At 54.7% G+C, this 25,008-nt stretch overlaps 7 protein-coding genes across 7 annotated transcripts; 4 read left to right on the forward strand and 3 right to left on the reverse strand.

The window, feature by feature from the left end:
• Positions 1 to 232: 232 nt before the first annotated feature.
• Positions 233 to 1,085, reverse strand: POSPLADRAFT_1040359 (hypothetical protein). Its single transcript, XM_024477730.1, has one exon. The coding sequence runs from the start codon at positions 722 to 724 to the stop codon at positions 362 to 364; it is 363 nt and encodes a 120-aa protein (XP_024337916.1). The 5' UTR covers positions 725 to 1,085; the 3' UTR covers positions 233 to 361.
• POSPLADRAFT_1146827 (hypothetical protein) lies at positions 866 to 2,096 on the forward strand (the record flags this gene model as incomplete). The annotated part of the gene is made up of 4 exons (XM_024485991.1): positions 866 to 1,178; positions 1,301 to 1,509; positions 1,596 to 1,691; positions 1,719 to 2,096. 4 exons carry the CDS (start codon positions 866 to 868, stop codon positions 2,094 to 2,096), a joined length of 996 nt encoding a protein of 331 aa, XP_024337917.1.
• An 830-nt stretch (positions 2,097 to 2,926) lies between these two features.
• POSPLADRAFT_1047389 (hypothetical protein) lies at positions 2,927 to 9,313 on the forward strand (the record flags this gene model as incomplete). Its single annotated transcript, XM_024479272.1, has 13 exons — positions 2,927 to 3,581; positions 3,641 to 4,070; positions 4,327 to 4,389; positions 4,751 to 4,895; positions 4,933 to 4,962; positions 5,358 to 5,472; positions 5,504 to 5,845; positions 5,884 to 5,979; positions 6,024 to 6,152; positions 6,294 to 6,391; positions 6,532 to 6,639; positions 6,695 to 7,945; positions 8,603 to 9,313. The coding sequence occupies 13 exons, from the start codon at positions 2,927 to 2,929 to the stop codon at positions 9,311 to 9,313; spliced, it is 4,173 nt and encodes a 1,390-aa protein (XP_024337918.1).
• A 469-nt stretch (positions 9,314 to 9,782) lies between these two features.
• POSPLADRAFT_1047390 (hypothetical protein) lies at positions 9,783 to 14,115 on the reverse strand (the record flags this gene model as incomplete). The annotated part of the gene is made up of 7 exons (XM_024479273.1): positions 9,783 to 9,972; positions 10,106 to 10,617; positions 10,674 to 10,738; positions 10,917 to 11,208; positions 11,305 to 13,506; positions 13,562 to 13,669; positions 14,104 to 14,115. The coding sequence occupies 7 exons, from the start codon at positions 14,113 to 14,115 to the stop codon at positions 9,783 to 9,785; spliced, it is 3,381 nt and encodes a 1,126-aa protein (XP_024337919.1).
• A 1,875-nt stretch (positions 14,116 to 15,990) lies between these two features.
• Positions 15,991 to 19,273, forward strand: POSPLADRAFT_1182286 (hypothetical protein; the record flags this gene model as incomplete). The annotated part of the gene is made up of 7 exons (XM_024488909.1): positions 15,991 to 16,020; positions 16,083 to 16,133; positions 16,184 to 16,237; positions 16,288 to 16,395; positions 16,454 to 17,131; positions 17,180 to 17,539; positions 17,621 to 19,273. The coding sequence occupies 7 exons, from the start codon at positions 15,991 to 15,993 to the stop codon at positions 19,271 to 19,273; spliced, it is 2,934 nt and encodes a 977-aa protein (XP_024337920.1).
• A 776-nt stretch (positions 19,274 to 20,049) lies between these two features.
• On the reverse strand, positions 20,050 to 21,627 carry POSPLADRAFT_1047392 (hypothetical protein; the record flags this gene model as incomplete). The annotated part of the gene is made up of 7 exons (XM_024479274.1): positions 20,050 to 20,166; positions 20,227 to 20,594; positions 20,636 to 20,727; positions 20,789 to 20,821; positions 20,872 to 21,002; positions 21,216 to 21,300; positions 21,350 to 21,627. 7 exons carry the CDS (start codon positions 21,625 to 21,627, stop codon positions 20,050 to 20,052), a joined length of 1,104 nt encoding a protein of 367 aa, XP_024337921.1.
• A 1,567-nt stretch (positions 21,628 to 23,194) lies between these two features.
• On the forward strand, positions 23,195 to 23,781 carry POSPLADRAFT_1034636 (hypothetical protein; the record flags this gene model as incomplete). The annotated part of the gene is made up of 2 exons (XM_024477035.1): positions 23,195 to 23,295; positions 23,496 to 23,781. The coding sequence occupies 2 exons, from the start codon at positions 23,195 to 23,197 to the stop codon at positions 23,779 to 23,781; spliced, it is 387 nt and encodes a 128-aa protein (XP_024337922.1).
• Positions 23,782 to 25,008: the final 1,227 nt, after the last annotated feature.

The raw sequence follows: 25,008 nt of genomic DNA on the forward strand, positions 1-25,008 counted from the left end.
ATGTCCTTGCAAACGAGCTATGTCCTCACGGTTTCGAGGTGGAACTGTGACCAGGTGCCTGCGCCCAGAACGAAAGCTCATGTCCCAGCCGAACTCCCTCTCTTGCTGCATCCTGCATGGGAAAACGGTGGGAGAAGGCGCGGCAACAGGAGGCTTGCATGATGTGCCAAATACTGATGTTTGCTTCTCAATATCAGCACGCGTCGGTGCTCTCACCACAAGCCATTTGATATATAAAACAAAGTGCTTGGATACATGTACGCAAAGTTACATTAGACACAAATTTGTCGCGCAGACACATGTACAGGACACCCGGTTCCCCGGCGGCACAGCAAACTCGCTACGCAACAGCATCAAAAGGCTAACGGCCTCCATTTCGCAGTGTCGCCGCAAGTGTCCTTGCGACAGTCTCAGTGCAAAGATACAGCATGCACACTGTGCCGCTTAGAGTGGAACAAGAACGAGCGCTTTGCCTAGCTTCGAAGGTGATCGTGCCAGCTTGAAGAGTAGACAGGCATGAGTGTCCCTGAACGAACGCTCCCTGGACCGACTCTCGGACGGCTTTCATGCAAGAAGGGGGGAGCCCCACGGCGTTGCGGACAATAGTGCGCCGAACTGCGACGGCGTTCACCTCGGTCGGCCACACATTAATGAGCGCGGATAGATTGTACCTTGTGGCGACAAGAACCCGGAACCCGATGTGGGCATGGAGCGCCCCACACATGATAAGCCAGCCACAGAAGACCTCGAAGTAGTACTACTACAACATGCGACAGAGGAGATCAGCCCTCTCTAACGCACAGATACGACATTCTCTGGGCAGACAGGCCGCAATTGTTCCGCGTGCCACGGGCCACTAGAAGACATGTGTGCCGTGAATTTGATCAAGGAAGGCGGAAGGCGCTACACGCAAGTTAAACACAATCGTGGCCTATATGCGAGACGCGAGCCCTACCGCTGGGCGAGTCTGCCCAGACGGTGCCAACAGAGGCCGTCGCGGCGCATAACTTCGCAACATCGCCTGAGTATCTCTGTGAGAGCGCAGTCCAGAACTCGCCCCGCCGTGATCGCTCGCCAGGGTAACCCGAACAATCACGCCACATCCAGTGGACGGAACGCCCTCAGATGCTACCAGAGGTATTGTGGCAAGGTCCCATGGCTGTCTCATAGGCAAATTGGTATGCATGCATGGATGCACCGCACTCCGCTCCGGTTCGGGGATAGAGGGTCCACTTCAACGTAGCGTGGCCGTGAAGACAGGAGATACACGCGCGCTCCCGCGAGCGCTGCGGTCGTCTAGCCGCGATACGCGCCTTGTCCCCAAAGGCGATCGAGCATGTTCTCGAACGAGCGCAGCATGGAGGCGTCCCTGAGCAATCATCCCCCCCGCAGGACAAATTGCCCCACGGGGCGCCCTCGCCCACATCGGCACAAATCGGACATAGCGTGAAGGACGCGCGCAAGCGTCCGTCCCATCAAAAGGAAGAGCACAAGAACCCGCAGGGCGTTGTGGACGACTGTGCGTGGCCGCAGGCCCCCCCCCCTCCCGAACAGCGAAGCCGAGAAGCCTGTTCAACTCAGCCGTGCATAAATAGCGCGCGAGCAGATGGTGCCTTGTGGCGGTAGAGAACGCGGCCCTCAACGCCTTGCTATCATATTATCTGACAACCGCGTGCCTGCCGGCCGCACAGGTCAGCTGGCCGCCCATGCGGGCTTAGAGCGCGCCACGCGCCAACGAGGCAGCCGCAAAGGAACGCGAGCGAATCCGCACACTGGCCCAGCGTGCGGCAGACACAGACCCACCTTCCCCAACGCACGCAGACGCAGACATCTGGTACGGGCAACTTCGCACGTCATGGCTGCACAGCTGCCCGCGCGCGGGCGACCTGGGGCGCACTGCGGGTCCTGTGACCGCGCAGCGTGCTTCCGGGCGCGCAGATTGGCTGCGCGGGATGCGTCTGCGACCGGGCGCCAGTGCAACAGAGCCACGATGTCGTCAGCTGGGGCTGGAGTGGGCAGCGGGCGAGGATGCGTTCACACCGGTCTTCCAGCTCAATTGGGATCTGATTGGGAAGCGGCAGATAGACGCACATTAAGGGAGGACAAGCACGGGAAGGCTTGCGGTGCTGTGAGAGGAAATGTGTCTGAACGCTTGTCAAATGACCGGGCGGACGGGAGGACATACACGAAAGGCAGCGGGGGGGACAAGTCGAGTGGTGCAGCGATATGTGGAAGCGGTCAGCAGCACAGGCCGACACCGAGGCGTATAAATGACATTGGGGTCTGAGATATGAGGGGTCGGAGCTCGGCACGGCACAGCTTTGGAAAGCGCAGGAAGGCAGTCGGGCGACCTGAGCTTCGAGACAGCTCCAAGCGCGCGAGAAGCGCAGGACGGGAACGGAGGCAAATTTGCCAGACCGCCTCCGAGGGCCTGAGACACCTTCTAGAGATCAATTGGCGCCGCTTGAGCACAGGCCGTCTTCAATGCTGAGACAAGAGGCACGGGTGAGGCGATGTCCAGCGCAGGCTGGGCTGCAGGACATGGACATGGACGTTGGAGTGCAAGTCGAATTTGAAGTCGAAGCAGGAACCCAGATTGCTTCCGCGCGTCACGTGGTGGGTTTTAGGGACCTTCCGAAAGAGGGAGGGTGGTAGGATGCGAGGGCGCGGGGAGGGCGAGGCAGACTGAGTCCGTCATAGTGCGCTGCCTTGGCCCCCCACCTTGCCTTCCCTCTCAGCAGCGCTGATTCTGCACACATATATACCCCCCTGCGCCTGTGTCAATCTTCTCGATCCCATCGTCTCTTGCTTCGCTTCGCTCCCACCCGCTCGGACCTCACCACACCCATATAAGCTCCCGCAAGCGTGCAGATCTCCCCCACACACGCCCACCACCCAGCTTGACAATCACCCTGCTCGTCTCGCCATGACCGAGTACGACTTCTCCCCCGAGGCCTACGAAAAGTACCTGGCCACACAGACCCGCGTCTCCAACTGGGTCTCGGACCAGGTATCGCGCGGACCACGCTACGCAGACCCGCGTGTGCCGCCCAGCAACCCACCCTCCGTTGTACCCTCCACGCGCTCGCGGCCTGCCCGCTCCAAGACCCAGCCGCAGCTGCAGCCCCTGCACATCCCCGAGTCCCGCTCTCCCCCGCGCACGTCGCCCCCAAAGTCTTCGTCCGGCAGCCGGCGCTCACACACCTCGCCGCCGCCGCCGCTACCACAACCGCAGAAGGCTCGATACGTATCTCCGAGCCGCGATATCCGACCGCGCCCGGCACCAGCCCGCTCACGCACGCTCCCGATGGCGCACGCCCAACATCCCGCGCACGAGGCGTCCGCCTCACGCCCGCACCACGCCGCGCCTCCTCCACCGCAGCCCATCCCGTACCCGCCACCCATCACATTCCCACCGGCACCCATGCTGAATCTCCCACCAGCACCGCCTGGCCACAGCGCCGTCTACCGCGCCTACCCGTACGACGGCTCCGGCCGCCAGATCGTCCTGCCCCCACCACGCCCAGGGCAGACATACGTGATCGTGCCGCCGCACCGGGGCGCCGTCCAAGTCGTCGTGAGTGCGCCTCTGTTTCCCCGTCCCGCAGTCGGCTGACGCACCCGGATCCCCGTGTCGCAGCACGGCGACGGTGCCCGCTCACGCACGGCCTCCCACTCTCGCGGTGGGAGCAGCACGCGCAGCCCGACCAGCAGCAGCAAGAAGGGCGCGCCGTTCCTCCGGCGCCTCCTCGGCTCGATCAGCCCGACCGGGGGCGGGTACAGCTCCGGGCGCGGCGCCCCCGCGCGGGAGGCCCCGCCGCGGCGCCTCCGACGACACTCGACGAGCCATTTCTAACTGCACAGAGCGGGCAGAGACCCCCTGCAGCGCCACGCGGGCCCGGGTCGGCACTCGGCCGTGGCTTCCCACTGAGACTGGGGATCGTCGCTCGTCCCGGCCTCCGGAGCTTCTGCCCCACGCTCGAAGTCGCGCGCATCGCCGACATCGGTGCCATCGCAGCTGCGCCGATCGCTTCGATCCGCGCCCTCAAAAACATCGCCCCCTGCGTACGGTATGCGCCCCGTTTGTAATCGCCCCAGAGCATATACATACTCTCCTTTTATTATGCCCCGATAATCGTGTTCGGGCGCCTTGCGCCTCGTGCACGCACATCCCTACCTGCGTTCCTTTCACGACTTAGACGATGATCCGCATTGATGCATATGGATAGAGCAGACGTAAATCGTACTCTTCATGATAGATGCGACGATAGCACGACGTGATACATACAAATGACAAAATATACTGCAGTCTTCACATGCTTGCAGGATTGCCCTTCGTAAGCTCGGCGCTCATAGCCCGCCAGAAGAGCTTTGGACGGTGTCGCCGAGGTATAAGTGAAGAAGGAAGGAAGGAAGGAATGTATCGGCATGGGTCCCAATCAGGAACGCCATAGATTGCGATAAGATTAGATGACGTTGGTAGCAAACGCGCGTTTATCTCGCGTTCAGGTTAGTCTGGTTCAATTTGAGGGGTCCCGACAGTAAGACGCGATTTCGGATTTACGTAAGCTATTTCATCTCCGAAACGCGTCGTTAAGATCTTGCTCGACGCGACGCGACGCGTCGCATCGCGCGGGCTCGCTACAATACACCTGTCCCGGGCGACATCTAAACTAGCAAATGCCATCGAATATCTTTATTTTTATTCTATATCTGAATCCAATCCCTCTGTCGCTCCTTTTCGCTTCAGCTCTCCTGCCGGATACCAGTTATGCCGCGGGGACTTCGAGTTATGTAGTTCCAATTGCCGCGATCCAGAGGGGGAGGTGTCACCGCCGGGACATGAAATTGGCATTGCCGTAGCAGATCGAGGTGTCAGAGAATCATGCATTACAGTGAGTATGGATGCGACATATCGAGCTTTCATGAAAGGCGGTGGACAAGCTTGCAACCAACACTACGGTAAGTTCAGATGGCCATCAGCCGGCATGGCCCGGCCATCAGTCGGCAATCGTTAGCACGCTTGAAATGCTGTCTTACGGTCCGGGGGGCGCGTATTGAAGCAGACCTTTAGAGAGCCCATCCTCTGACCATCAAAAAGGGCGCTCTATTGTAGGCTGCCTAGGGGAGACAACGTTCAGGTGGTTGTTGCACCGATTGTCGCCAGACCGTTGTAACATATGAAACTCAATCACAACCGTTCGTCCTGGCTTTATCCTGCCGCGCCATTTTTTGTTTCTCGATGCCCGACGGGTTGCGGTCGCTGTCAAACCATGTCCAGGCGCCCATGCCGTGGAATTGGAGGTCACTGCAACTTGGTGGTGTGCTCCGCTCATATCCGCGCAGCAACTCTGCAGAATACAGATGCTTCAGCTTCTACCGAGGTCCGAGCTGCGGATTCTTCTGGGGCGCGTTTGCGACTGGCCTGTCTCCACCTTTGTGCTGAGATCCCTCAGACGACTCGCGATGACAGTACGTTCAGATTACCATGAGGAGGGGGCAGCTAGTAGTGCATGGCGTCGCAGCCGCGTGTCTGGCACGCTGCCACCATATGGCGCTCTCGCGGCTACGGGCTTACAGCAAGAACTCATCTTCGAGCGGTTGGAGGCGCCAGAATGCACGCGTTGTCGTCGGACATGGCGGACACGCGCGAAGCACCTGCACAGCTCGTTCGCGCTCACTATCCCGGGGTCCACTGTGACGAACGCGCATTCGAAGGCCGTGCCCGTCGTATGCACGCCCGCCTCGCTGGACCTGGCTCCTCGCGCAACACCGCCCACCCCCTACACAGAGGGGCCAGCTGAATACGAACGCAGAGTGCGGACGTCGGGACGTGCCATGTGCAGTGCGTCACTCTGGCTCAAATTGACCGCCTATGCGAAGCTGCAACGGACCCGGAAACAGCTGAATATGCCTACGGACCGGCAGAGAGACAGGCGCTGTACAGCAAGACGGCGAAGGTGGCTGGTGCCTCAGGACGTCCGTGCGTTCGTTGCGTATTGAACCCTATCACACAACTGCAGGAGCTGTAGGGGCACATGTGTTCCAAAGCTATGCACCCTCTGCGCAAAGCAGCGAGGTGACCTCGTTCCTCTACGCTCAACTATCCCTGCTCGCGGAGCGAGCAGAGCTATCCTCAGGATTGTTAGCTTGTGAGTCGATCGCGCACACAACAGTCCCAATTTGAGCCCTCATTTCGCGTCAATCTTAGGTGCTGAATTATGGACGCAACTCATGTCGATGATGAGAAAGTGCGCACCGCTATTGATATGCCCTGCTCTTGGAGTCCTGAGTGACATTGTACCAGTCGGCCAGTAGCGCGGCCAGTAGCGCTTCCCTGCCGCACCGAGGGAGCTCTCCAGGTGGAACATCAGAACACGCCGACCGACACGTAAGTGCATGGGGTTTGTCCATGAATGTGTATCTGAGCTCAAGTTGAATAGCCTCCCGAAAGTACTTCATCAAAGGCAGCTGCAGGAATGGTACGCGGCTGGTGCTCTTGACAAGATCGTTCTGACAGGGCATATATAGTCTGGACTGGACCCGGAGACGTGGAAAAGCTATCTCGAGCAGGCATCAGAACGCCAGAAGCAATACGTGGACCAGTTCAACTCCCAAATGGATATGCTGCTCCTCTTCGTACGTTTGCTGCGAATGTCGGCCCGCCGCCTGTGGCTTACGCAGTCTGATGTAGGCTGCGCTGTTCTCCGCCATTGTCACTGCTTTCGTGGTCGTCTCGTATGCCACCCTCCAGCCGGACCTTGGCCAATCTACGCTTCAGGTGCTGCAAGAGATCCTCGTGACGCTGCGGTCCAACGAAAGCAGTAGCCAAGATACGCAGGTCCCCGTCTCTGAGCCGTTTACACCGGCGCATTCGGCTATTCGCGTCAATATGTACTGGTTCATCGCACTGGTTCTGAGCCTCTGCACGGCGTTTCTGGCCATATTGGCAAAGCAGTGGCTCCTGAGTCTTTCGGGGAGCCTCTCTGCGGACATGGAGACCAGGGGGCGACAACAACAGTTTCGCTGGGACGGCGTCAAGGACTGGCAGCTCTCATATATCATGGCGGTCCTCCCGCTCATGCTGCATATCTCTCTTGCCCTGTTCTTCGTCGGTCTGGTCGAGTTCATCTGGCCCGTGAACACCATGATTGCGATTGCGGTCGCATGTCTCAGTGGGGCGACCGTCCTCTTCTACGTCCTCACGCATATCCTCTCCATCCTGTCGCCCACGTGTCCATACAGGACATCCACCACCGACCTCGTGTCGTGCACGTTCAACATGCTTGCACAGGAGTTCCTAGTCAACTCCATGACGGCCGTCATCATCGTCGGGCTGTGCAGCATCTTGGCCTTGATGAGCCCGTTTGTCGCTGCTGCTTTGGTTGTGTCGTGGGTCCGCCGACACACAGACAACGACCGCCCGGAGCATGAGCGAGCGCTTAGGACGACCTTGCAGGATCTACGCCGTCTGGTGCGCTTTATAGGCGGGCCGTCGAGGTGGAGGCGTGCCACGCAGAGCATCTGGACGTGGCAAGCGAGCCCTATGCTCAGTCTGCGATCCGCGGAGCGTGACTACATTGGCGACAACTCTACGCTCATCGACGCTCATGCGCTTGCCCGCATGATCGGTGAGTTCCCTCGATCCGAGGACAGCAGCGCCCTGGTGAAGCAACTCGTCGATTTCGGCCCTCTGCGCGAGAGAAGGTCCGTCTTCACGCGGTGCGGCGCCGTCGCGCTCCTCGCTCAGCAGCTGCATTCAGCGCTTGCTGAGACGACGACGGTCGAGCCGGCTCAGCACGCGGAGACTCTGCGCATCTCCGATGCGCTGGTGCAACTGCTCACGGAAGCCGATGCCGACGACCGCTATACCCTCCTTCCGGCATTTGACGACGTTCCCGTACACCACGACCTGGTGCTCGCCATTGGCACCGAATACGACTATGTCGACTCTCTTGAAGGATCTGGGCTGTGCGTCGCAGATCATGCCGTTGCTCCGCATCCGGACCTCGCGATCTTTGCGAACATGCTGAGGTTGCACGTGCTGGTCTCCTCGGACGGCTGGTATTCCACGGATATCGGTCGATCTGTCGACTCGTTCTTGGACGACCTAAAGGATCCTGCTACGACGGCTACATTGGGAGACGACACCCTCGTCACGGTCATCGACACAGCCATTTATATTGCGTTGCGTCCCGTCGATGGTACAGGAGACGGATCGAATTCGTCCGAAGAGCATCCAGACCTACTCGCCCGAGTCCTGGAAGTACTTACCACAGTCGTAACAAATCGGCCTGATATGAGTATCCCAGCTCTGCGTCAGGCTTGCTGGGGAATCTGGTATTGCTCGCGAAGACAAGGCGAGGTGATTTACAAAGGCGGGCTGGTTCCAGTGCTGAAGGACATGAAACGTCTCATCAAGCCTACTGTCCATCTTTTATCGGTGGTGAAAGCTCGCAATCCGTTCACTCCCATGGCAGTGTTAGCGCTACTCGAAGCACTCCTTTATCCAAGGACAAGAAGCTCGATTACTGCCGAACAAGAAGAAGAAAGATGTCAGTTCGCGTCTGCCCTTGCGCACGCATTCGCGACTTTCTTGGAGGACGTCGGGGCTGCGTTGGGCAGCGTGTCGCAGAAACAGAGCATTCCCCCGCTTGCTTTGACGACGCGAATCGTCAGCACATATAGCTGTATCGCGAGAAGTCATACGATTGAGGGTCGCGATCCAAATATACCACAGCTTGACATTGAACATATGACAGCATCTCTTCTCGGTCTCGCGCACCACCTTTTTGAGCACGCCGGGGACATCCCATCGGTCGACCAGTCAACTATGATCCATGTTACCATCGGCGCAGTCTGTGCTATCGGCAGCGTGCTGCAGACTTGTACGACGGATGGAGCCCAGAGCTCGACTGCTATGTTCCGGTCTGGACAGGCTGGCGAACCTCATACAGATAGTGGCGTGTATCTCTTCGAAGTGCCCCGCCCCGTCGCCATCGAAGGAGTCACATCAGAGCACATCGCCGATGCTTGCGCTGCTCTCCTCCGCAGTGCGTCGTATGCACCTGCTACCGACAAGACACCAAGACACCAAGACATTCTCTTGTCTATGATCGCTGACTTACCAACGCGATTCGAGAAGTCCGCCTCAGTCACCCAGCTTTTGGCATACCTCCGCGATCCAGCCCGCAGTGTGGCGACGTCCCTTCAGCGTATCTTGCAATGCACACGCGAGTACGACCAAGGCCCGATTGTTGCTGCGTTGACGGCAGTGCGGAGTCCAGTTCCGGAAACGGCCGTACAATCTTAAAACGCGAATCAATGAGACGCTCGAACTCATTTTTGGATAAATCTGTAAGTAGTACAAGCTGGATGTTATTTTGGGCGTTGGAATGCACATATGCGCCATATTCAGGTTCATTTGTAAGCCGTTGTTGTTCATAACCGCCACTCGGAAGGGGCTGTTGTCTTTCAGGCTATGTCTAGCTCTATGAGCAATAACATTTATCTCACGATGGGATTTATCGGGATCTTTTCCAAATCTGAGGAGAGATGCTTATTCACCCATTCCATTGCAAACACAAAGGGACTTAGATGATTCCTGCAGTGCCAAATATCCTGAATTACAGTACCGGTATGTCACATCCAAACGACCTACTGGATCATGCCAGTCGCTTGCTATTCATAGATACGCATTTAGGACGACCATAGAACTCGATTCGGCCCCATCATTTCTGGGTTTTCTCACAATGAAGTAGCTATTCCATTCGTTCTCTCAGTCACATGCTTATGATAATGCCGAATTCATGGTGCATATGTGGGACAGTGCGTACTAGGTAATCACAGGGATGCCGGCCTTGCTTTGCGCCTTTACCAACACCAACGTCGTCTACCCGACTTCGACTCCCATGTACCCCCGCTGCTTGATAGGTACCAGCGAGCTTCTCCTTCTCCAACTCCAAGAGCATTCTTCATCACATTGATGGTATCGTCCGTTGGAAGCGAATGGCGTAAATCATAGTTCGTGTATATGTATAGCACTGAGGAGCCCTTGTGGTGAGGACCCATGACTGTGCTCCCAGTATTGACAAGGTGTTTGTACCTTGCAAGGCCCAGATTGATGAGTATGTCCTCGATAGCCGCAAACATGGCCAGACCATCGTCTCCTTTACGGGGCTGCTTGGCGACACCAAGTTGGCTATCTTGTTGCGTTCCAGTGACTTGCTCCTCCGGGCTCGCCAATTCTTCAACTGTCAACGAGTCTCTGGCCCGATTTCCGATTTGCTTCCCGCTGCTGCAAGCGCTCCGATTAGCTTCTGCTTCATGCTTCATTCCTTCCTGGCCCTTCCCGTCATCCTCGCCATCCTTTTTCTTCTTGTCCTTATCCTCACCCTCTTCCTCTGAAGAACTTTTATACAGCTCGTCATCATCTGATGCTGTGATTTCAGGCTCTGTCCCGCTGAGCTTGTGCGAGTATGCATAGTCCAGCAGCGTATCACTATTTGGAGGCCACCCGTAGTAAAACCTAGGGGGGTCCTTCTCAGGATGTTGTCCCGGAACGAATATGTGGGGAAGTATAGGAAAAGGCTCTAAATCGAACTGTGGTCCACGTCGCTATGAATATTACATCAGTACCGGAACAATGCACTATTTACTTACTATACACGTACGTCTTTCCTCAATTTGTACCCCGGATTCAGCAGCCTCGAATATTGGATGTCTTGGTCAGGTCTGGCTATGGATGCAGGCAGCCACCGCCGTGTTCGATGATTCGACGCCATGGCATAAGTACATGCAATACTATAGAGTGACCATCAAAACGGGTGCTCTATTTGTAAGCTGCCTAAATCTATGTCTCGTCTACTCTAGCAAGGGTGAGATATGAGTTTGCTACACGTCCACTGATTGATAACCTATGGCTCTGATGGCAGATTGTGCCTCCTCCATATACTTGTCGTCGCTGAGAAGTTGGCGAATAAGCTCTTCTACTCCATCCGCTGAATCTCTCAGATATGCCAAGATTGTACCATCTAAATATCCACCGCCAGCGCTCTCCTGACTCGATGTGCAAGCCATGTCCGCGATCATGGTTAGTATCGTCTTCACAGGCTCCGAGTATGTCTGCAGTGATGCCGCCCTCAAGACCGCTACGAAACCCGTCCTGGCGAGCTTTTCGGCTGAAAGCTCGTCTAATACCAACGTGTACTGTGTAATGGGCGGAGGAGTGTGTTTAGCATGCTCAAGCAGTGAGAGTTCGCGGAGAGCTATTTGACATGCTGCACCGTATGCGATACGACGCACGGTGTCGTGATCGTCACCTGTACCACAGCGTGGTTCTACCTCCGTGTCTACAACCTCAACAGCTTTCTTTTCCTCCATGGACGGTGTTCTGGATGTTTGAGAGGCACTTTTGATCCTAGGAGGCTCGATAGTGGCAGCGGGTCCGCGAGCTACTTGCTCCAAGAGCCGAAACAGAGCGTGCCGGAGGTGCTCCCTGTTGACTCGCACCCTCTCACTGCATTCCTCAGGGGGAAAGAGCAAGAAAACTGAGATCGTGACAATCCGATGAAACAGCCGCACGAATATAGGGAGCTCGTCGGGCCACGTCTTGCACAACTGTTGATGTAGAACGTACAAGAAGGTCGGAAAGTCTCGTGTAAGTGTGTTAAACAGCTTGTCCTGGTCTTCAAGATCGGCTTCCGCGCCCTCACGAGGCGCATAGAGTAGCCCCTCCATGAGTACCAGCACTGCGAGCTGCAGAGGCGGCCCGATATCTGCGCAGTGGTCGTGTAGGGATGATAGGAAGTCAGCGAGATGTTCCCCAAGGTTCGCCGTCTTCGCGATCCTCGGGATGAGCGAGCCGAACTGGATGTACGTCTCCGGAATTTGCTTATGACAGCGCCAGATTCCCCAGCAGATTTGACGACGGGCCGCGTGTCCCATGAGAGGGTTGTGTAGCATGAGCTCGCCCAGTGTTATGAGGGCGCGGACAGAATTCTGCGCCTGCGGGCGGTCCTCTGTCCAGGCGCGGGCGGTATCGCCTTCAACACGTATGGGTCGCATGGCAATGTAAATCGTGGTGTTAACAAGAGCGATGAGGTCCTCATCTTTGAGGTTGGACGTTCGACTTGGATCGCGTAGTCGCGTATGGAAATCATCGATCGAGGTTTGTATTGGGCTCCAGTACCACCTATCAGAGGAGACGACAAGATGAAGACGTAGTAGATGGGAAAAGAACACGAGGTCTCCGTTATCAGAGACACTGGCGTCAGGGGTACATAGGCCAGACACGGTGAGGGATCTGATGCCGTTGTCGCCGTACAAGACGTCACTTGCAATCGCTGGATCAAGGGGGAGTGGAATCCCCGAGACGTGCACTGAAGTTCGTGTATCGTGCTCTTCTGCCTCGGTGACGATGCGTACGAGTGCACCGGTTAGGTGTCTGATGGCTTCTTTTTCCTTCTCAATCAGACCCACAAGGGATCCAGAATATTGACTCCGAAGGTGCCGCACCATCAACCCGATGGCGCCCGCCTCGAGGAGAACGTCTCTGTGGGATACCAGGCCGCGGAAGTGTGCTAGCTCTTCGACGAGCAATTTAGAACCTGTATCCAACCGCGCGGACCTCTCCACCATACTCGCGAGTGCACGAGCGTCGATCAACTCCGCATTGTTCGAGATGTACTTGTCCTCCCAGTACTGCGGCGTGAATACCTTCGTGAGTTTCTGGGACCACCAGACCTTGTTCTTCCTCCGCCATCTCCCTGGGTATCCCAACGCGTCGATCGTGTAGTAGTACGCTTCTCGGCCATCCTCGGAGAGTGACTCGATATACGACCTCAGGAGCATGTAGAGGCGTATACCGACGACGGTCTTGATGCTCCACCAGTCTGCCAGTACCTCCCTGAAGAAGGCGTTGATGCTGGAGAGTATGACCGTCGTGACGGACGTCCGATAAGGACACGTGGGATATATCAGCGAGAGGATGTGGGTAACGGCGTAGAAGAAGACAGTGGCGGAAGTGAGGCTCGCGGAGACTATGGCAACGGTCTTATTAATCGGCCACAGGAACTCGACGAGGCCGACTAGGAATAGCAGGAGGGAAACGTGCAGCAAGATCGGCAGAGCGGCGAGAAGCGGGGCGAGCCCCCATGCGCGCAGGTTGTCGTGGCGATATTGCTGCTGCCGCCCCATCATCTCCTGAGTGGACGCTAGACCGCGGCTCAGGCTGAACAGCCATTGCTTCGCGAGAATAGTGAGAAATGCGGTCGAGACACTGACGACAAGGGCTGCAAACCAGTACGAATTGACGCGAACGGCAGAGCTGGTGGGCCGAAAGGGCTGGTCGGAGAGATTGGTCTCACTCTCAGCCTTTGTCCCGTTGGATTGCGTAGAGGCGAGAAGCTGCTGTAGGAGCTGCACTGTGACTGCACCGGTGTCCACTTGCAGACTCTGGTAAGACTCGATGACGAACGCCGTGAGAACCGCGGAGAACAGAGTAGCCTGCGATAGATCACGTTATTGAGTAGTGGTCGCGAAAATGAGAATCAACGCTCACAAAGAGGAGCAGGGTGTCCATCTCCATATTACAAGCCTTGAGAAATTCTTCCTCACTCTTCGTCGCCTGATCGATGTATAAGTTCCATGTTTCAGCACAAAGGCCAGACTGCACAGCACGTCAATGATCTTCTACTTCGCATTGTAGGTCTGTATTCACTGGCCTTCTCCTTCTTATGTGTGTTGTTGACATGGCGATTGCGTGTAGGCGCAGCCGATAGACCCTTGAACCTTGCCATTAATTACCGCCTTACAACATACCATCATCTCAGAGCGGGCACAAGAACATACAATACAACTCACCTCCAAGCTCCTGAAGTCTAGCCGTAAGAACAAGACGACGAAGGAAAGATGCCGGCCGGGCTTGCTCGATTATGTAGTCTCCTAAGAGTCGGTGTTTTCTCATACCGGTATCATCGCATGTAGTGATCAGGAAACCAAATCACTCCTGGAGTGACAGGGGGGTGAACCACTATAAACCTTATCACGAAAACTGCGGTGAGTTGTAGTAAGCAGTTTTCGCGGGATAAAGGCGCGACTTACTTCGCACGACATTGCATGGAAGGTACCGTATACGGTATAAATTCAGCGCTCCGTACAACCGTAGTTCAGGCTCGCCGGATGACATGGAAGACTTTGACGTAGTCACAGCTCACCGACCACTTTCTCTTGAGGCTAGACCAAGTAAGGAGAATAGGCCGAGTGCTAATAATCGATCTTTGTAGAAGTCCCTGGTCTGAATGAGGCGCTAGCATTTACACTGCAAAGAGCGCATTTACCCGAAGCGTAGCAAATGCTGAACTTGAAGCGTTCCTGGTTTCAGTATAATTCATATCCGGTAGTGATATCGTTTTCGTGCTTTGCTTCATGACGCACAAGAGAAAACCCTTCATCCTAGCGGTAATCTACGTTGAGAGAAGTAAAAGAAGTAGCTTGTAAGTAACGTTGCCGCAAATGGCCTAGGCGCTTGAGCATATCGAGATCTGAGATCGACTAGTTCACTGAAAGCGCCCGCCGAGCGCTTTTGCTTCCTTCGTTCAATGTGCTGAAGATGCATATATGTTACTCGTGCGTCCGCTCTCTGATAATCACTCTCATTTCATCTACACATACATGAATACAGCGCGAAACAAGTTCAGGAACTAGTTTCATACTTTACAAGAACTTGGGCTTCGTTCCAGCTGAGTCTCGTCGCTCTCGGACCCAATTCCGAACTGTGGGCTGATGCAGATATGCCTTGCGAGATTGAATGTTCACAACGAGGTACACCAGTAATCACAGTTCCACTATGTCTTGGTGATCTGTCGTGGAGAAGACTCGCTGACGCGGACGCATTTATTTGCGCACCTTCTCAAGTACACGTTACGGTTTATCGCATAATGGCAACGATACGTGCATACCACTACTCACGGGAACATGTTTATAGTATTCAACGGAACCAGCGAAATGGCTCCCGCTGCTCACGCCAGACAACTCCGAAGTCGCAATGTCAGAACGGCGGGACCCTTCTCACACTAGACAGATATCGTCGGAATACCCCGAGACTACAGCTCATCTGGCTATTGCGCGCTTCCCTCTATCTGCGGAGACATGTTGCTTCGGCCTTCAGCTAGGATTGAATGAATTCGGCGACGGACGCTCGCGCTGTTATTGCTGGTCTTCCGCAACAATCCCGCGATTGCTGCACTCAGGTGGTATGCTGCTGCTGGATCTCTTTTCTACAATGCCTCATTCTCATCCGAGGAATATCGTTCCTCAGCGTGTCCTATATCGAGTGTGAGTGGTCGCTGATAAATCTGAAGTTTATCTGCATGTCTCATTTCGATCATGCATCCTTGCCGGAAGAAGCGGCTACCTGCAGAACTTCCATTTTAATGATTGCATACATCGATTGATGAAGCTTGTGGACTGATGTTTTTTCGAAGGTCATCCCCATAAGTGGGCGAACGCAATGTATTATCTGCTAGACATCGACAACAGCTCCCGTGCAGCTGACTGTCATTGTCTCGCGGAGCTACCTTGTACAGTGGCTTAGGGTGCCATCTCGAATCAGCCACGCAGCCCGTTACAGTAGGGGGCGCAAACAAAGTTTGAATCGTGGAGGCAAGGTTTGTAGCCTTGACATCCCATGTTTCGGATCTTCTCTCACGACCACACCTGCAGGTTCAGAACTCCGGAAACTAGATCTTCAAGCATAGCGCGGGATGCTAGATTCCGCTATATATGCGCTCGCACTGTCTCTTCTTTACAACCTTGAGACGCACCCCAGTGATTTTCTGCTGGTACGATTTCACATACATGTTTTGACTTTGCCTCAGCTCACTGCGGGCGCTATCAGTGTGTACTGCGTTGGCGAAGCTGATAGGGTTTCCCGAACATCGCGATAAGGTCAATACAACGAGAAGCACGATTCCTTCGAGTTGTCCAGGCATGAGCTCAGGAGACGCGGATGAGGTTGCCGTACGTGCTCTTACAAGGACCCTGTCCTCCACTACCAACATTGACCACGCATGACCTGCCAGTCCACCAAGGAAGAGTCGCTGCCGACGATGGAAGATAACACGAAGGCTCAGGTAACTTGTTCGTTGCTGTTTTTGAATATCAAAGTTTGACGATCTGCTAGAATCCCCTCAAGAAAGATCCTCCGAGACCGCAGCCAGAGGAAATTTCTGACGCGGTATGAATTCCTTCAATTGCGCTTTTTGATCACTCTGACAAAGTTGACAGTCCGGTTTGACTGCTGAGGAGTGGAAGGTATATGTGGACGAAGCAAACAAAGCATTGAAAGAATATGTCGATCTATACAACTCTCAGATGGATATGCTCCTTCTCTTCGTGAGTCAGAGCTCTCCCCTGACGGTGGATCTCTAATTCATAGAACGTCAATTCACAGGCCACCCTGTTCTCCACCGTTGTTACCGCCTTCGTCATCGTGTCGTATGGAAGCTTGCAAGCGGATACGAGCGAAACCTCTCTACAGGTCCTGCAGGACATTCTCGCGACACTTCAGTCCAATGGGAGTGTTCAGAATAACCAGACCGCTACTGCCTCAGTGCCTTTCAAGCCCACGCCTTCCGCCATCCGGATAAATTCCTGCTGGTTCGTGGCGCTTGTTCTCAGCCTGTGCACGGCATTCCTCGTCATCCTGGCGAAGCAGTGGCTTCTTAGCATTACAGCCGACTTCTCCGTGCACATGGAACAGAAAGGCCGACAGCATCAGTTACGATGGAAGGGTATCGGGGACTGGGAACTGTCGCTGATCATGGCGTCTCTCCCCATACTCTTGCACATCTCCCTTATCCTGTTCTTCGTCGGCCTCATCGAATTCCTGTGGTCCACGAACACTACTGTCGCGATTCCCGTCATCTGCCTCACCGCTGCCACTGCCGTGATATACACCGTCACTCACATTCTCTCGGTGTTGTCACCCACGTGCCCATACAGGTCATCTGCCACAGACCTGGTCGTGTTCCTGTTCAGCTCTCTGGCACGAGAAGTCACAGCGGAAGTAATGACAGCTGGTGTAGCAATGCTAAAACTTGCGCTGCTCGCCATTCAAGGCACACTACGGGTCTTCTCTCGCGATACAAACGCTATGGAGTTCTCCAAAGAAATCAAGTGGATGTCTCGAATTCTTGGCAGACCTTCCAGGTGGAGGCAAGCGCTTAGAAATCGCTCGCTGTGGCAGGCAGGCATGTCGTCCCTCGCGCTCAACACACGATCCATGGAAAACCGTCACATATCCCAATACTCTTCTCTGATAGACTCTCAAGCGATTGCCCGGATGGTTGGAGAATTCCCGCCGTCGGCAGATGGCACCCGGAACGCTCTTTTGACACATCGCATCACTCATTACGGCTGTCTCCTTGCGCACAGGTCTGTGCTTACGGATTGTGGGGCGGTCGCACTTTTAGCCCGACAACTACGTTCTATTCTTCCTGCCGATGGTCAACTGCAGTCATCCAGTTATGAAGAAGCAGTACGCATGTCCACTGCGTTATGCTCTCTTCTCACGGAAGCAGAGCAAGATGATTCCTACACTTAATTGTTGACGAAAGAGGTCCCTGTACACTTTGACATCGTCCTCGGCCTGGCCGAATACTCGCAGAACAACATTGGAGAATCCTTGAAGACCACCCACCTATGCGATCCTGGCGCTGTTTTACCCTACGAGAACGACACCGTGATCTTTGCCAACATGCTCAGGTTGTCCATGGTCGTGTCATCGGACGAATGGTACAATAGCGGGCTTTACCAGTCTGCTTCTCTCTTTTGCCAACGGCTAGAGGACGCTGCGACAACAGCATCGTTGGATGACACAGCCTTGCAGTCATTCGTGAATACAGTCGTATATCTCTCCTTTTTCCCGGTGGAGGACAGCTCACGTCCCGACAACCAATCAGACGTCGAATTAAAACACGACACTATGATCATGCATGGACTTACCGCACTTGTCCGCCATAGGCCGGAGATGGGCATGCCCGTTCTCCGCCAAATCTGCTGGGGAGTCTGGTTCTGTTCACAGCCTAGATGGAGGATAGGCAGTGGTTATCTTGTTCCAGTGATGAAGACAGCCAACCATCTCGTCCGGCCCATCGTCGCTCTCCTCTCCAGTCTTCATTCCAACTCCTCGATCCCCATCACCGTCCTTACCATCACTGAAGCGCTTTTGTGTCCCGCTTCAAAAGGGACCACTGAAGATGTAAACGACCGCTCACATCTTCGTACTGCTCTTGTGGGAGCGTTCCCGACCTTCCTCGAGACATTGGAGGGGGAAATACAGACTAAGGCGCGTAACGGGTCAGATTTGATACAATTAGCCTCGCACGCCATCCGAGCGTATGGCCGCATTGTCAGTGCTTCCGCAGTCAAAAATGAAGCATCGCCACACATTGATTCTGACAGCGGCTTGTACCAAAAGACAACTCGGGTCTTCACCTTGATCGACTACATCCTCGAACATTTCGGAGAGATATTACCTGACAACCAATCGAAGACTGCTCGCGACACGTTCGTCGTGGTCTACGTCATTGGACAGCTGCAGATGGCACCCCAGCCGGGGAGCGACAGTGCATCGTGGATCCGTGTTACGGCCTCGGATCGCGGGCAGGACGACAAGGCAGCTCCAATGCAAGCTGACGAGGCGGATCAACACGAGACGAATGAGGCACATGGTTTAGTGGAGGGTGGCGCGCGTAACTCGCTGGAGACGGATCTGCCTCGACGCGGCAGCAATGCGGCATCTCCTCGCGATGATGACCACAAAGTTCAGCAGGACGTCGCCAGTGCGCCAGAGCAGCAAGCCAGTTCGCCCCATAAGGATGATGGTGCAGCGGAGCCAGAGGGTACCTCCGAGCCAAGGGAGTGTTCGGCCATTGACCTCGAGACGATTTCACCTGAGAATATTGCTGATGCGTTTGCTGATTCCCTTCGGAAATCCTCGACAGAATCATCTCTTCCCGAAGATATCAATTCCTACTTGAAGACCCTCGTGCGGATGATCGCCGCGCTGCCCACAATGGCGGATTCCGACCACGAATTCTCTGGCGTGCTCTTGGAATGCCTACGCAGCCCCTCGCGTGGACTGAAAAAAGACCTAGAACAGATGCTGCAGCCGGAATCACAACAGTCAGAATACAATGCGCCAATACGGGAAGCGCTGGAGGTCATATCGAATTCAGGGACCCTACTAGAGTCTCCGAAGAAGTCGTAGGCCTAAGAAGTTAGAGTTGGTCGAGGTACAGTACTCCTTACACGATATGATTATTGTCGCTTGACGCTGATTACACCTTCCTCTGTTTCTCGGCAGGAATTTGTCCTCCCTGTTTTTCGTTCGCCATAAAGCGCCTGATCTGTTTTATCTAAAGAGGGGACGTACCCTGTGTTTTGAATTCTGTGCTTGAAGTTCGCATTCTGCATAACTTCATCCCAGAGGACGTCGTAGTTACATTGAAGGCTGTTTGTAAGCTATGGTCCGTCTGTTGAACTACAGTATGCTGCATTATTCTTTAAGCTATCACACTTGCCACGATGTCGCCCACAAGTCAAGGCGCATCACTTGAGAAAAAATTCAAAGTTGCTGACTGTCGTGGCGAGCCCTAGCGCTGCCGATAGACATTCCAAGCATGCGGTGACGGTCCTCCAGGGCTCGCCGCCTTCCGTAAGAATGCAGCGCCGTAGCGGCACAGTGCTTGCCACATGTGATCATCCATGAGCTGTGATGCAGCACGTACTTGGAGCACCACGGGCGAGAAAAAAGAGATTTGGACAACAAGGACGGGAGTTGTGGCAAAGGGCATCATATGGAAGAACTGATTGTGGGAGGGCCGAGCGCTGCCACCTGATGTCGTCTTGAAACTGCCGTCGCTGTTTCGTACACCAACTTCGGATATGTTGTAACTTCTGTACAGGATAGACACTCAACTGTCGATATCATAGTCCATCAGTCCCGGTCGGCAACGCAGACCACGAGACACATATGTTACAAGGTCAATAACCTTTCTCCTGGAGCTTCTCCACAATCATGTCGAAGCTCGCCTTAGCCGAGCGTGTCCACCTCCTGGGCACCTCCGGGTCGTCCCTCGACATATCTGCCTCATAGAACACCTGTGCACGACCTTCAGCTCCGCTCCTTGCGCAGTTCGCACACCTACATCGCGGACGCACCTCAAATGACCACGGGCCTCTCCACCCCGTCTTTAGCACGGCGTCACATACGTCCACGACGGGCAGGTACCCGCAATATGCACCCGCCTCGTTCCCCTCGCGGCCCTCAATTTCGTCCTGGAACGGTAGCGGCCGCCACGCGTTTGACCACGCGTACAGTGGCGAAATGCCCTGCTTCGCCGCGCTCGCGCGCAGTTCGTCGACGCTGTGCCGCCGCGCGCCATCCGAGATCTGGAAGTAGAAGATCTTTGAGGGTGGGATCGTGCGCGACAGCGCAGAGAGAGATGCGGAGAGGGTGGTGAGCGCGGACTCGCCGGGAATGTGCTGCAGTAGGCCGTTATGCGAGGTAGGGTCGGCATAGGTGCGTGCTGTACTGATGTTCAGAGAATGGATATATGACATGGTGAACGTTTACCGCAGATCTGGAACGTGTCGAGACACAAGCCAAAGTTGGGGCGGTCAACGCGCTTGCAGATCTCCCATGTGTGCTCCCAAGTGTTCCTTTGTATATATGACGTCATGAATGCGACACGAAAAGTTCGATGTGAGATGGTATACATACACATGGCAACCCCAGGCCCACATCTCATATGCGCTATACAACGTGTCAGTCGACCGCTCGCAAACTGTAGATGCAGGCCTTACATTTGGATGGGAGGGTCCTGTGCGGCAGCTTCGTCTGCGAGACAGCGTAGGTCGCGAGCGATCACGTCGTAGTCTGAACTTGAAGATGGGTCGTCTGATGATCCGACTTGCAACATTTGACAGTCCAAGGCCTGCAGTATGTCAATATGAGCAACCATCGTGGAAAAAGGTGGGTATATGCTAGGGCATATGGTGATAATCCGACAGTTCCATTGCAATATTCACTTGTGTCGCTCGTCGAGAGCAATCATCGACTGCATAACATGAGATATCTGCGCTTTCAAAGATCCACATAGGATATCACGCAGTGGTCCCTGAACCGTAATTCCTGAGTGGCTACTCACATTCAAGACTTTGAACCAAGCGCGAGCCCTTTGTAGCCCTTGCTCTCTTTTCCTTTCATCCGTGTATCCCTCAAATCCTGAAAAGCTGGGAGAGATGTTACCCTCTATTCCAACATACCTGACATGTCACTCACGGATGAACAACCAAAACCTTCAACCCTAATTCCTGGCAAAACCCCTTGACTTTTCCGGCGACGTCCACGAGCTTAGTGAGATCACCCTCCCCGGCCTCATCCAGCTTTATGTACCCGGGAAAAATCTGCTCCGCGTACGCCTCCAGATCCGGGAAGCCTATCTCCACCTGGGGGAATCCTGCCACAGCAATGGCATCTAGTTTCAGAGGTAGCGTATGAGACGGGTGCATTCCTGCCGAGTCGGAAGAATATGCAAGTGCTGAAGCAAATCCAGTCATCTTGTGCTGGTCGTCGTAGATAATCAAGTTGTTGCACGAGAGTCGACAAGTCGGCACGAGAGGTATTCGCCACTCTTGCCTACATCATGACGTCATGCAATGCTGACGGTAGAGCCGTACACTCTAGCCTCTCAAAGGCTTTGAGGTTGGCGCTGAATTATTGCAGTTAGTAACAAAAGTTTACATTCATATGCAGACCCTGAGGTAAATCGTCGACTGTCTGCAGTTGCGGTGTGTGAGAAGAAGCACGCGTCGGTTATACACGGCCATGAGTAGATGCTTCGATATTTCCTTCCTGTGATAATGTCTGAAAGACTGTGCTACGCGGTCAGTGTATCCGCAGTAGGGCCCGTACACATAGTTCAATGCGCTGCTCGGTCATTCGCACCTAAGAGAACATCGAAGTACACGATCAAGAACGCTTGCAGCATTTGCCGCCCGTCGTCTCGACCAAATCAGGCAGCTGATTCGTTGCTTAGCCAGTGGGGATGTTGCATGGGCATAGCCTTCACAAGTCCTATGCATGGGTTTCATACTTATAAATTAGCACATCTGCCTATCAATTCTCGACTGACAGAAGCCTCACGTTCACGCAACACGGATTAGATCTCAGGCTCCCCATCGCCGGTCCATGCGCACTGTCACCTTCATCTGAATCACTACATCGAACTCACAATCACCAATCGTCCTTCTATTGGGATTTGTATGCATATGCTACCCAGGACACGACTATCAGAGAACTTACAGGTCCCCGAAATGTTCTCACAGTGGTTGTCAAAGAAGCTCATTCACAGGCTATATACACAGTATGTCATGGCCAAGCGGCCACCCGACTCTATCTGACTTGGACTGGCTTCGCATGTAACCCCTCGTTCAGGCTGAGAGCTGGTCCGACGAGGGTGAGATCCGAGTGCAAGAGGTTCCGTCCGCGTTAGCAACCTCATCGTACGACCTGCAACCCGAGACGCCATCGCCCGTCGTTGCCGGACGCCCCTCGCAGACACGAACACCCCACAAGTGTCGGACATTCCCATCAAGCCGGATGTCCAAGTCAGCCCCGCGCTTGAACCTGGCGTCACCACTCCCAGGCGCGGGTCGATGACGCCAAAGAAGCCCGTTCTCATGTCCAGAAGATTGCCGTGTACGGTATCTTCAGCGTCCATGATAGCGACGACCTCGACAACTCGACTGCCTCACAGGTTGAACGCCTGTGGCCCCCGTTGCCCGGCTGCTGACCGGGAGTCAGCTGAGCTTGATGTGGGAGGTGGGAGGAACCCGCGGCGCTTGGGAGGGGATCTGGCCGGCGAGTCGCGGGCGTGCTCGTTTGGGGGTGCTCCGGTCGCGGCTGACCTCGAGCATCCACACTAGGCATTGGAGAACGCATCATGATCGTGAATATTGGCAATTTACAGATAAAGGCTACGCCACCTGCTCGACAATATGTACCCAGTGCCGGTAAAGCCCGGATGCCCACTGTTGTACACGAATGACAATAGACGTTCAAGTGTAACATGATGAATCGTACCTGAAATGGACAATTGTTCCTGGCTAGAAAGCCGAGTCTAGCATGTTCGGCTACAAAGCTAGCCATCAGGTTCACTTCCCAGATGATATACTGAAGTGTTCGCTGCTTTTAGCGACACGACAGCCAGAGCAACGGAAAAACAGGTATCAAGCATGGGAGTAAAGATTGTTACCAGGTCAGATTGAACGTGGAGCAAAGGTCTCCGAGGACGGCAGCTTTCGTAAGAGGGGAAGTTTTGTGCATGTGTCCCTACGCGAGATCCGCATATCAGCAGGACAGCTCCTCTGCTATATACCGTTACATGCTCTCCACGCGCGTCGCTATCTGCCTGTAAAAGCAACAGGACACCGAAGCGATTTTGGGTTATTACCTATGACGATCATCTGCTTCCTCCTCGGGTGCAGGCAAACCACGAGGCCCGTGACGCAACGTCCGTGACCGCTTCGGAAGTCGCAGCAACTACGAAAAACTTCCAGTCCCACCGCGCATGCGTTGCCCAAGTAATAGAATCCGCGAAGGATGGAGACTCTGGAACGGAGATGGGGAAGGAAGATTCCGTGGTCGCCGAAAGCTTCATTGCGGGCTTGCATCCTGCGTCCAAGGGATCCGTTTGGCCAGTTCGCGGCTGAACTGAATGATGGGCTCGAGGGCAAGCGATGAGAACAGAACACTGACAAGTGTCCATGCTCACCTATCTGCAGATCATCTAGTAAACTCTAGCTCGCGATGCGTAGATAGAAGGGTCTGGCGTGGACGTCTATGAGAACGAAGTGCGGCACTAGGCCTGGGTGCTGCCAGGAAATGAGTCAATGCTGGAACATGAGCCAAACAGTGAGAAAGTAGTTAAAGTGTACTGAATGCCAGATGAACCGCGTGCCCATGACGCGTTGCGCTCTTCGGCCATCATGACATTGCAGCTAGTCCATGACTCCGAGGCAATGCAACTTCGGCAACCCGACTTACTCGCAAACGCCTCAAAGTTGCGAAAGGTCGGTATTCCCGCAATGTGAGCGAACTCACAGGACCTATCAAGTGTTATTGTGCTTCATAGCGGGCACCTCGTGGCGCAAGTCATCACATGGCACTTGCAGCGCGAGCACGAGTAGGGACGACACAGTTTTGAGCGACTTCGCTCACTCATGAAGGAGTTCTCGGTGTCCCGTCCCCTTCGGCCTTGTCCAGTATTAATCTGATATCAAGGCCAAGCCGCGGGGCTGTACACAAGGCGCTGAACGAGCGTTCTTTTAAGACCGGCAAGTGTATCAATCTGCCGCCGGGTAGGGATGCTTGTACGTATACATTCTGTTTGCCGCTGCGCATGAATGCAGTAGGTCTTCAAGCGCCTCTGTGAGCGAACACATCCACACGCTTCACGAATGCCGCACAAAACGTCAGCTTACAACCAGAGGGGGCGGTGTCCTGGGGAACGCGCGCCAGGCAATCGGACGAACATACAGCTCGCGATCCCATGTCCAGTCTACCAGAAAAGCCCGCCATTTGCTGATGTTAGATACGCAATCGCAAGGCCGCCTCGAGTCAGGTGGGTATGAAAGTCAGCGAGCCTATTGACAGAAGCCGAAGGCGAGAAGCGTCTCTTCGCGGCGTCAAGGGTGCATCTGACGAGCCCTTAATGTACAACCGCCGTCCCCTTCATTTGAGTGGTAGCTGGCAAGCCGTTGATCTACGATACCAGGACCGCGGTTCGTTAGAGTATTGCGTATGAATTCAGACTTGACGCAGCCATTGTCTTGGAGTTGGAAAGAGTCGACCAGTGGGTAACCGGACAAGAAGCTTTGGCCTGCGCGCCGCAAGCGGAGTTTAGGTGGAGAGGGATTCTGACGCGGCTGAGATTCTTC

This window comes from Postia placenta (genome assembly GCF_002117355.1).
Source record: "Postia placenta MAD-698-R-SB12 unplaced genomic scaffold POSPLAscaffold_9, whole genome shotgun sequence".
Taxonomy (NCBI): domain Eukaryota; kingdom Fungi; phylum Basidiomycota; class Agaricomycetes; order Polyporales; family Adustoporiaceae; genus Rhodonia; species Rhodonia placenta.

What these genes read in the sequence shown, in the direction of transcription:
- POSPLADRAFT_1040359 (XM_024477730.1), bottom strand. Translation starts at nt 724, where the DNA reads ATGTGTGGGGCGCTCCATGCCCACATCGGGTTCCGGGTTCTTGTCGCC.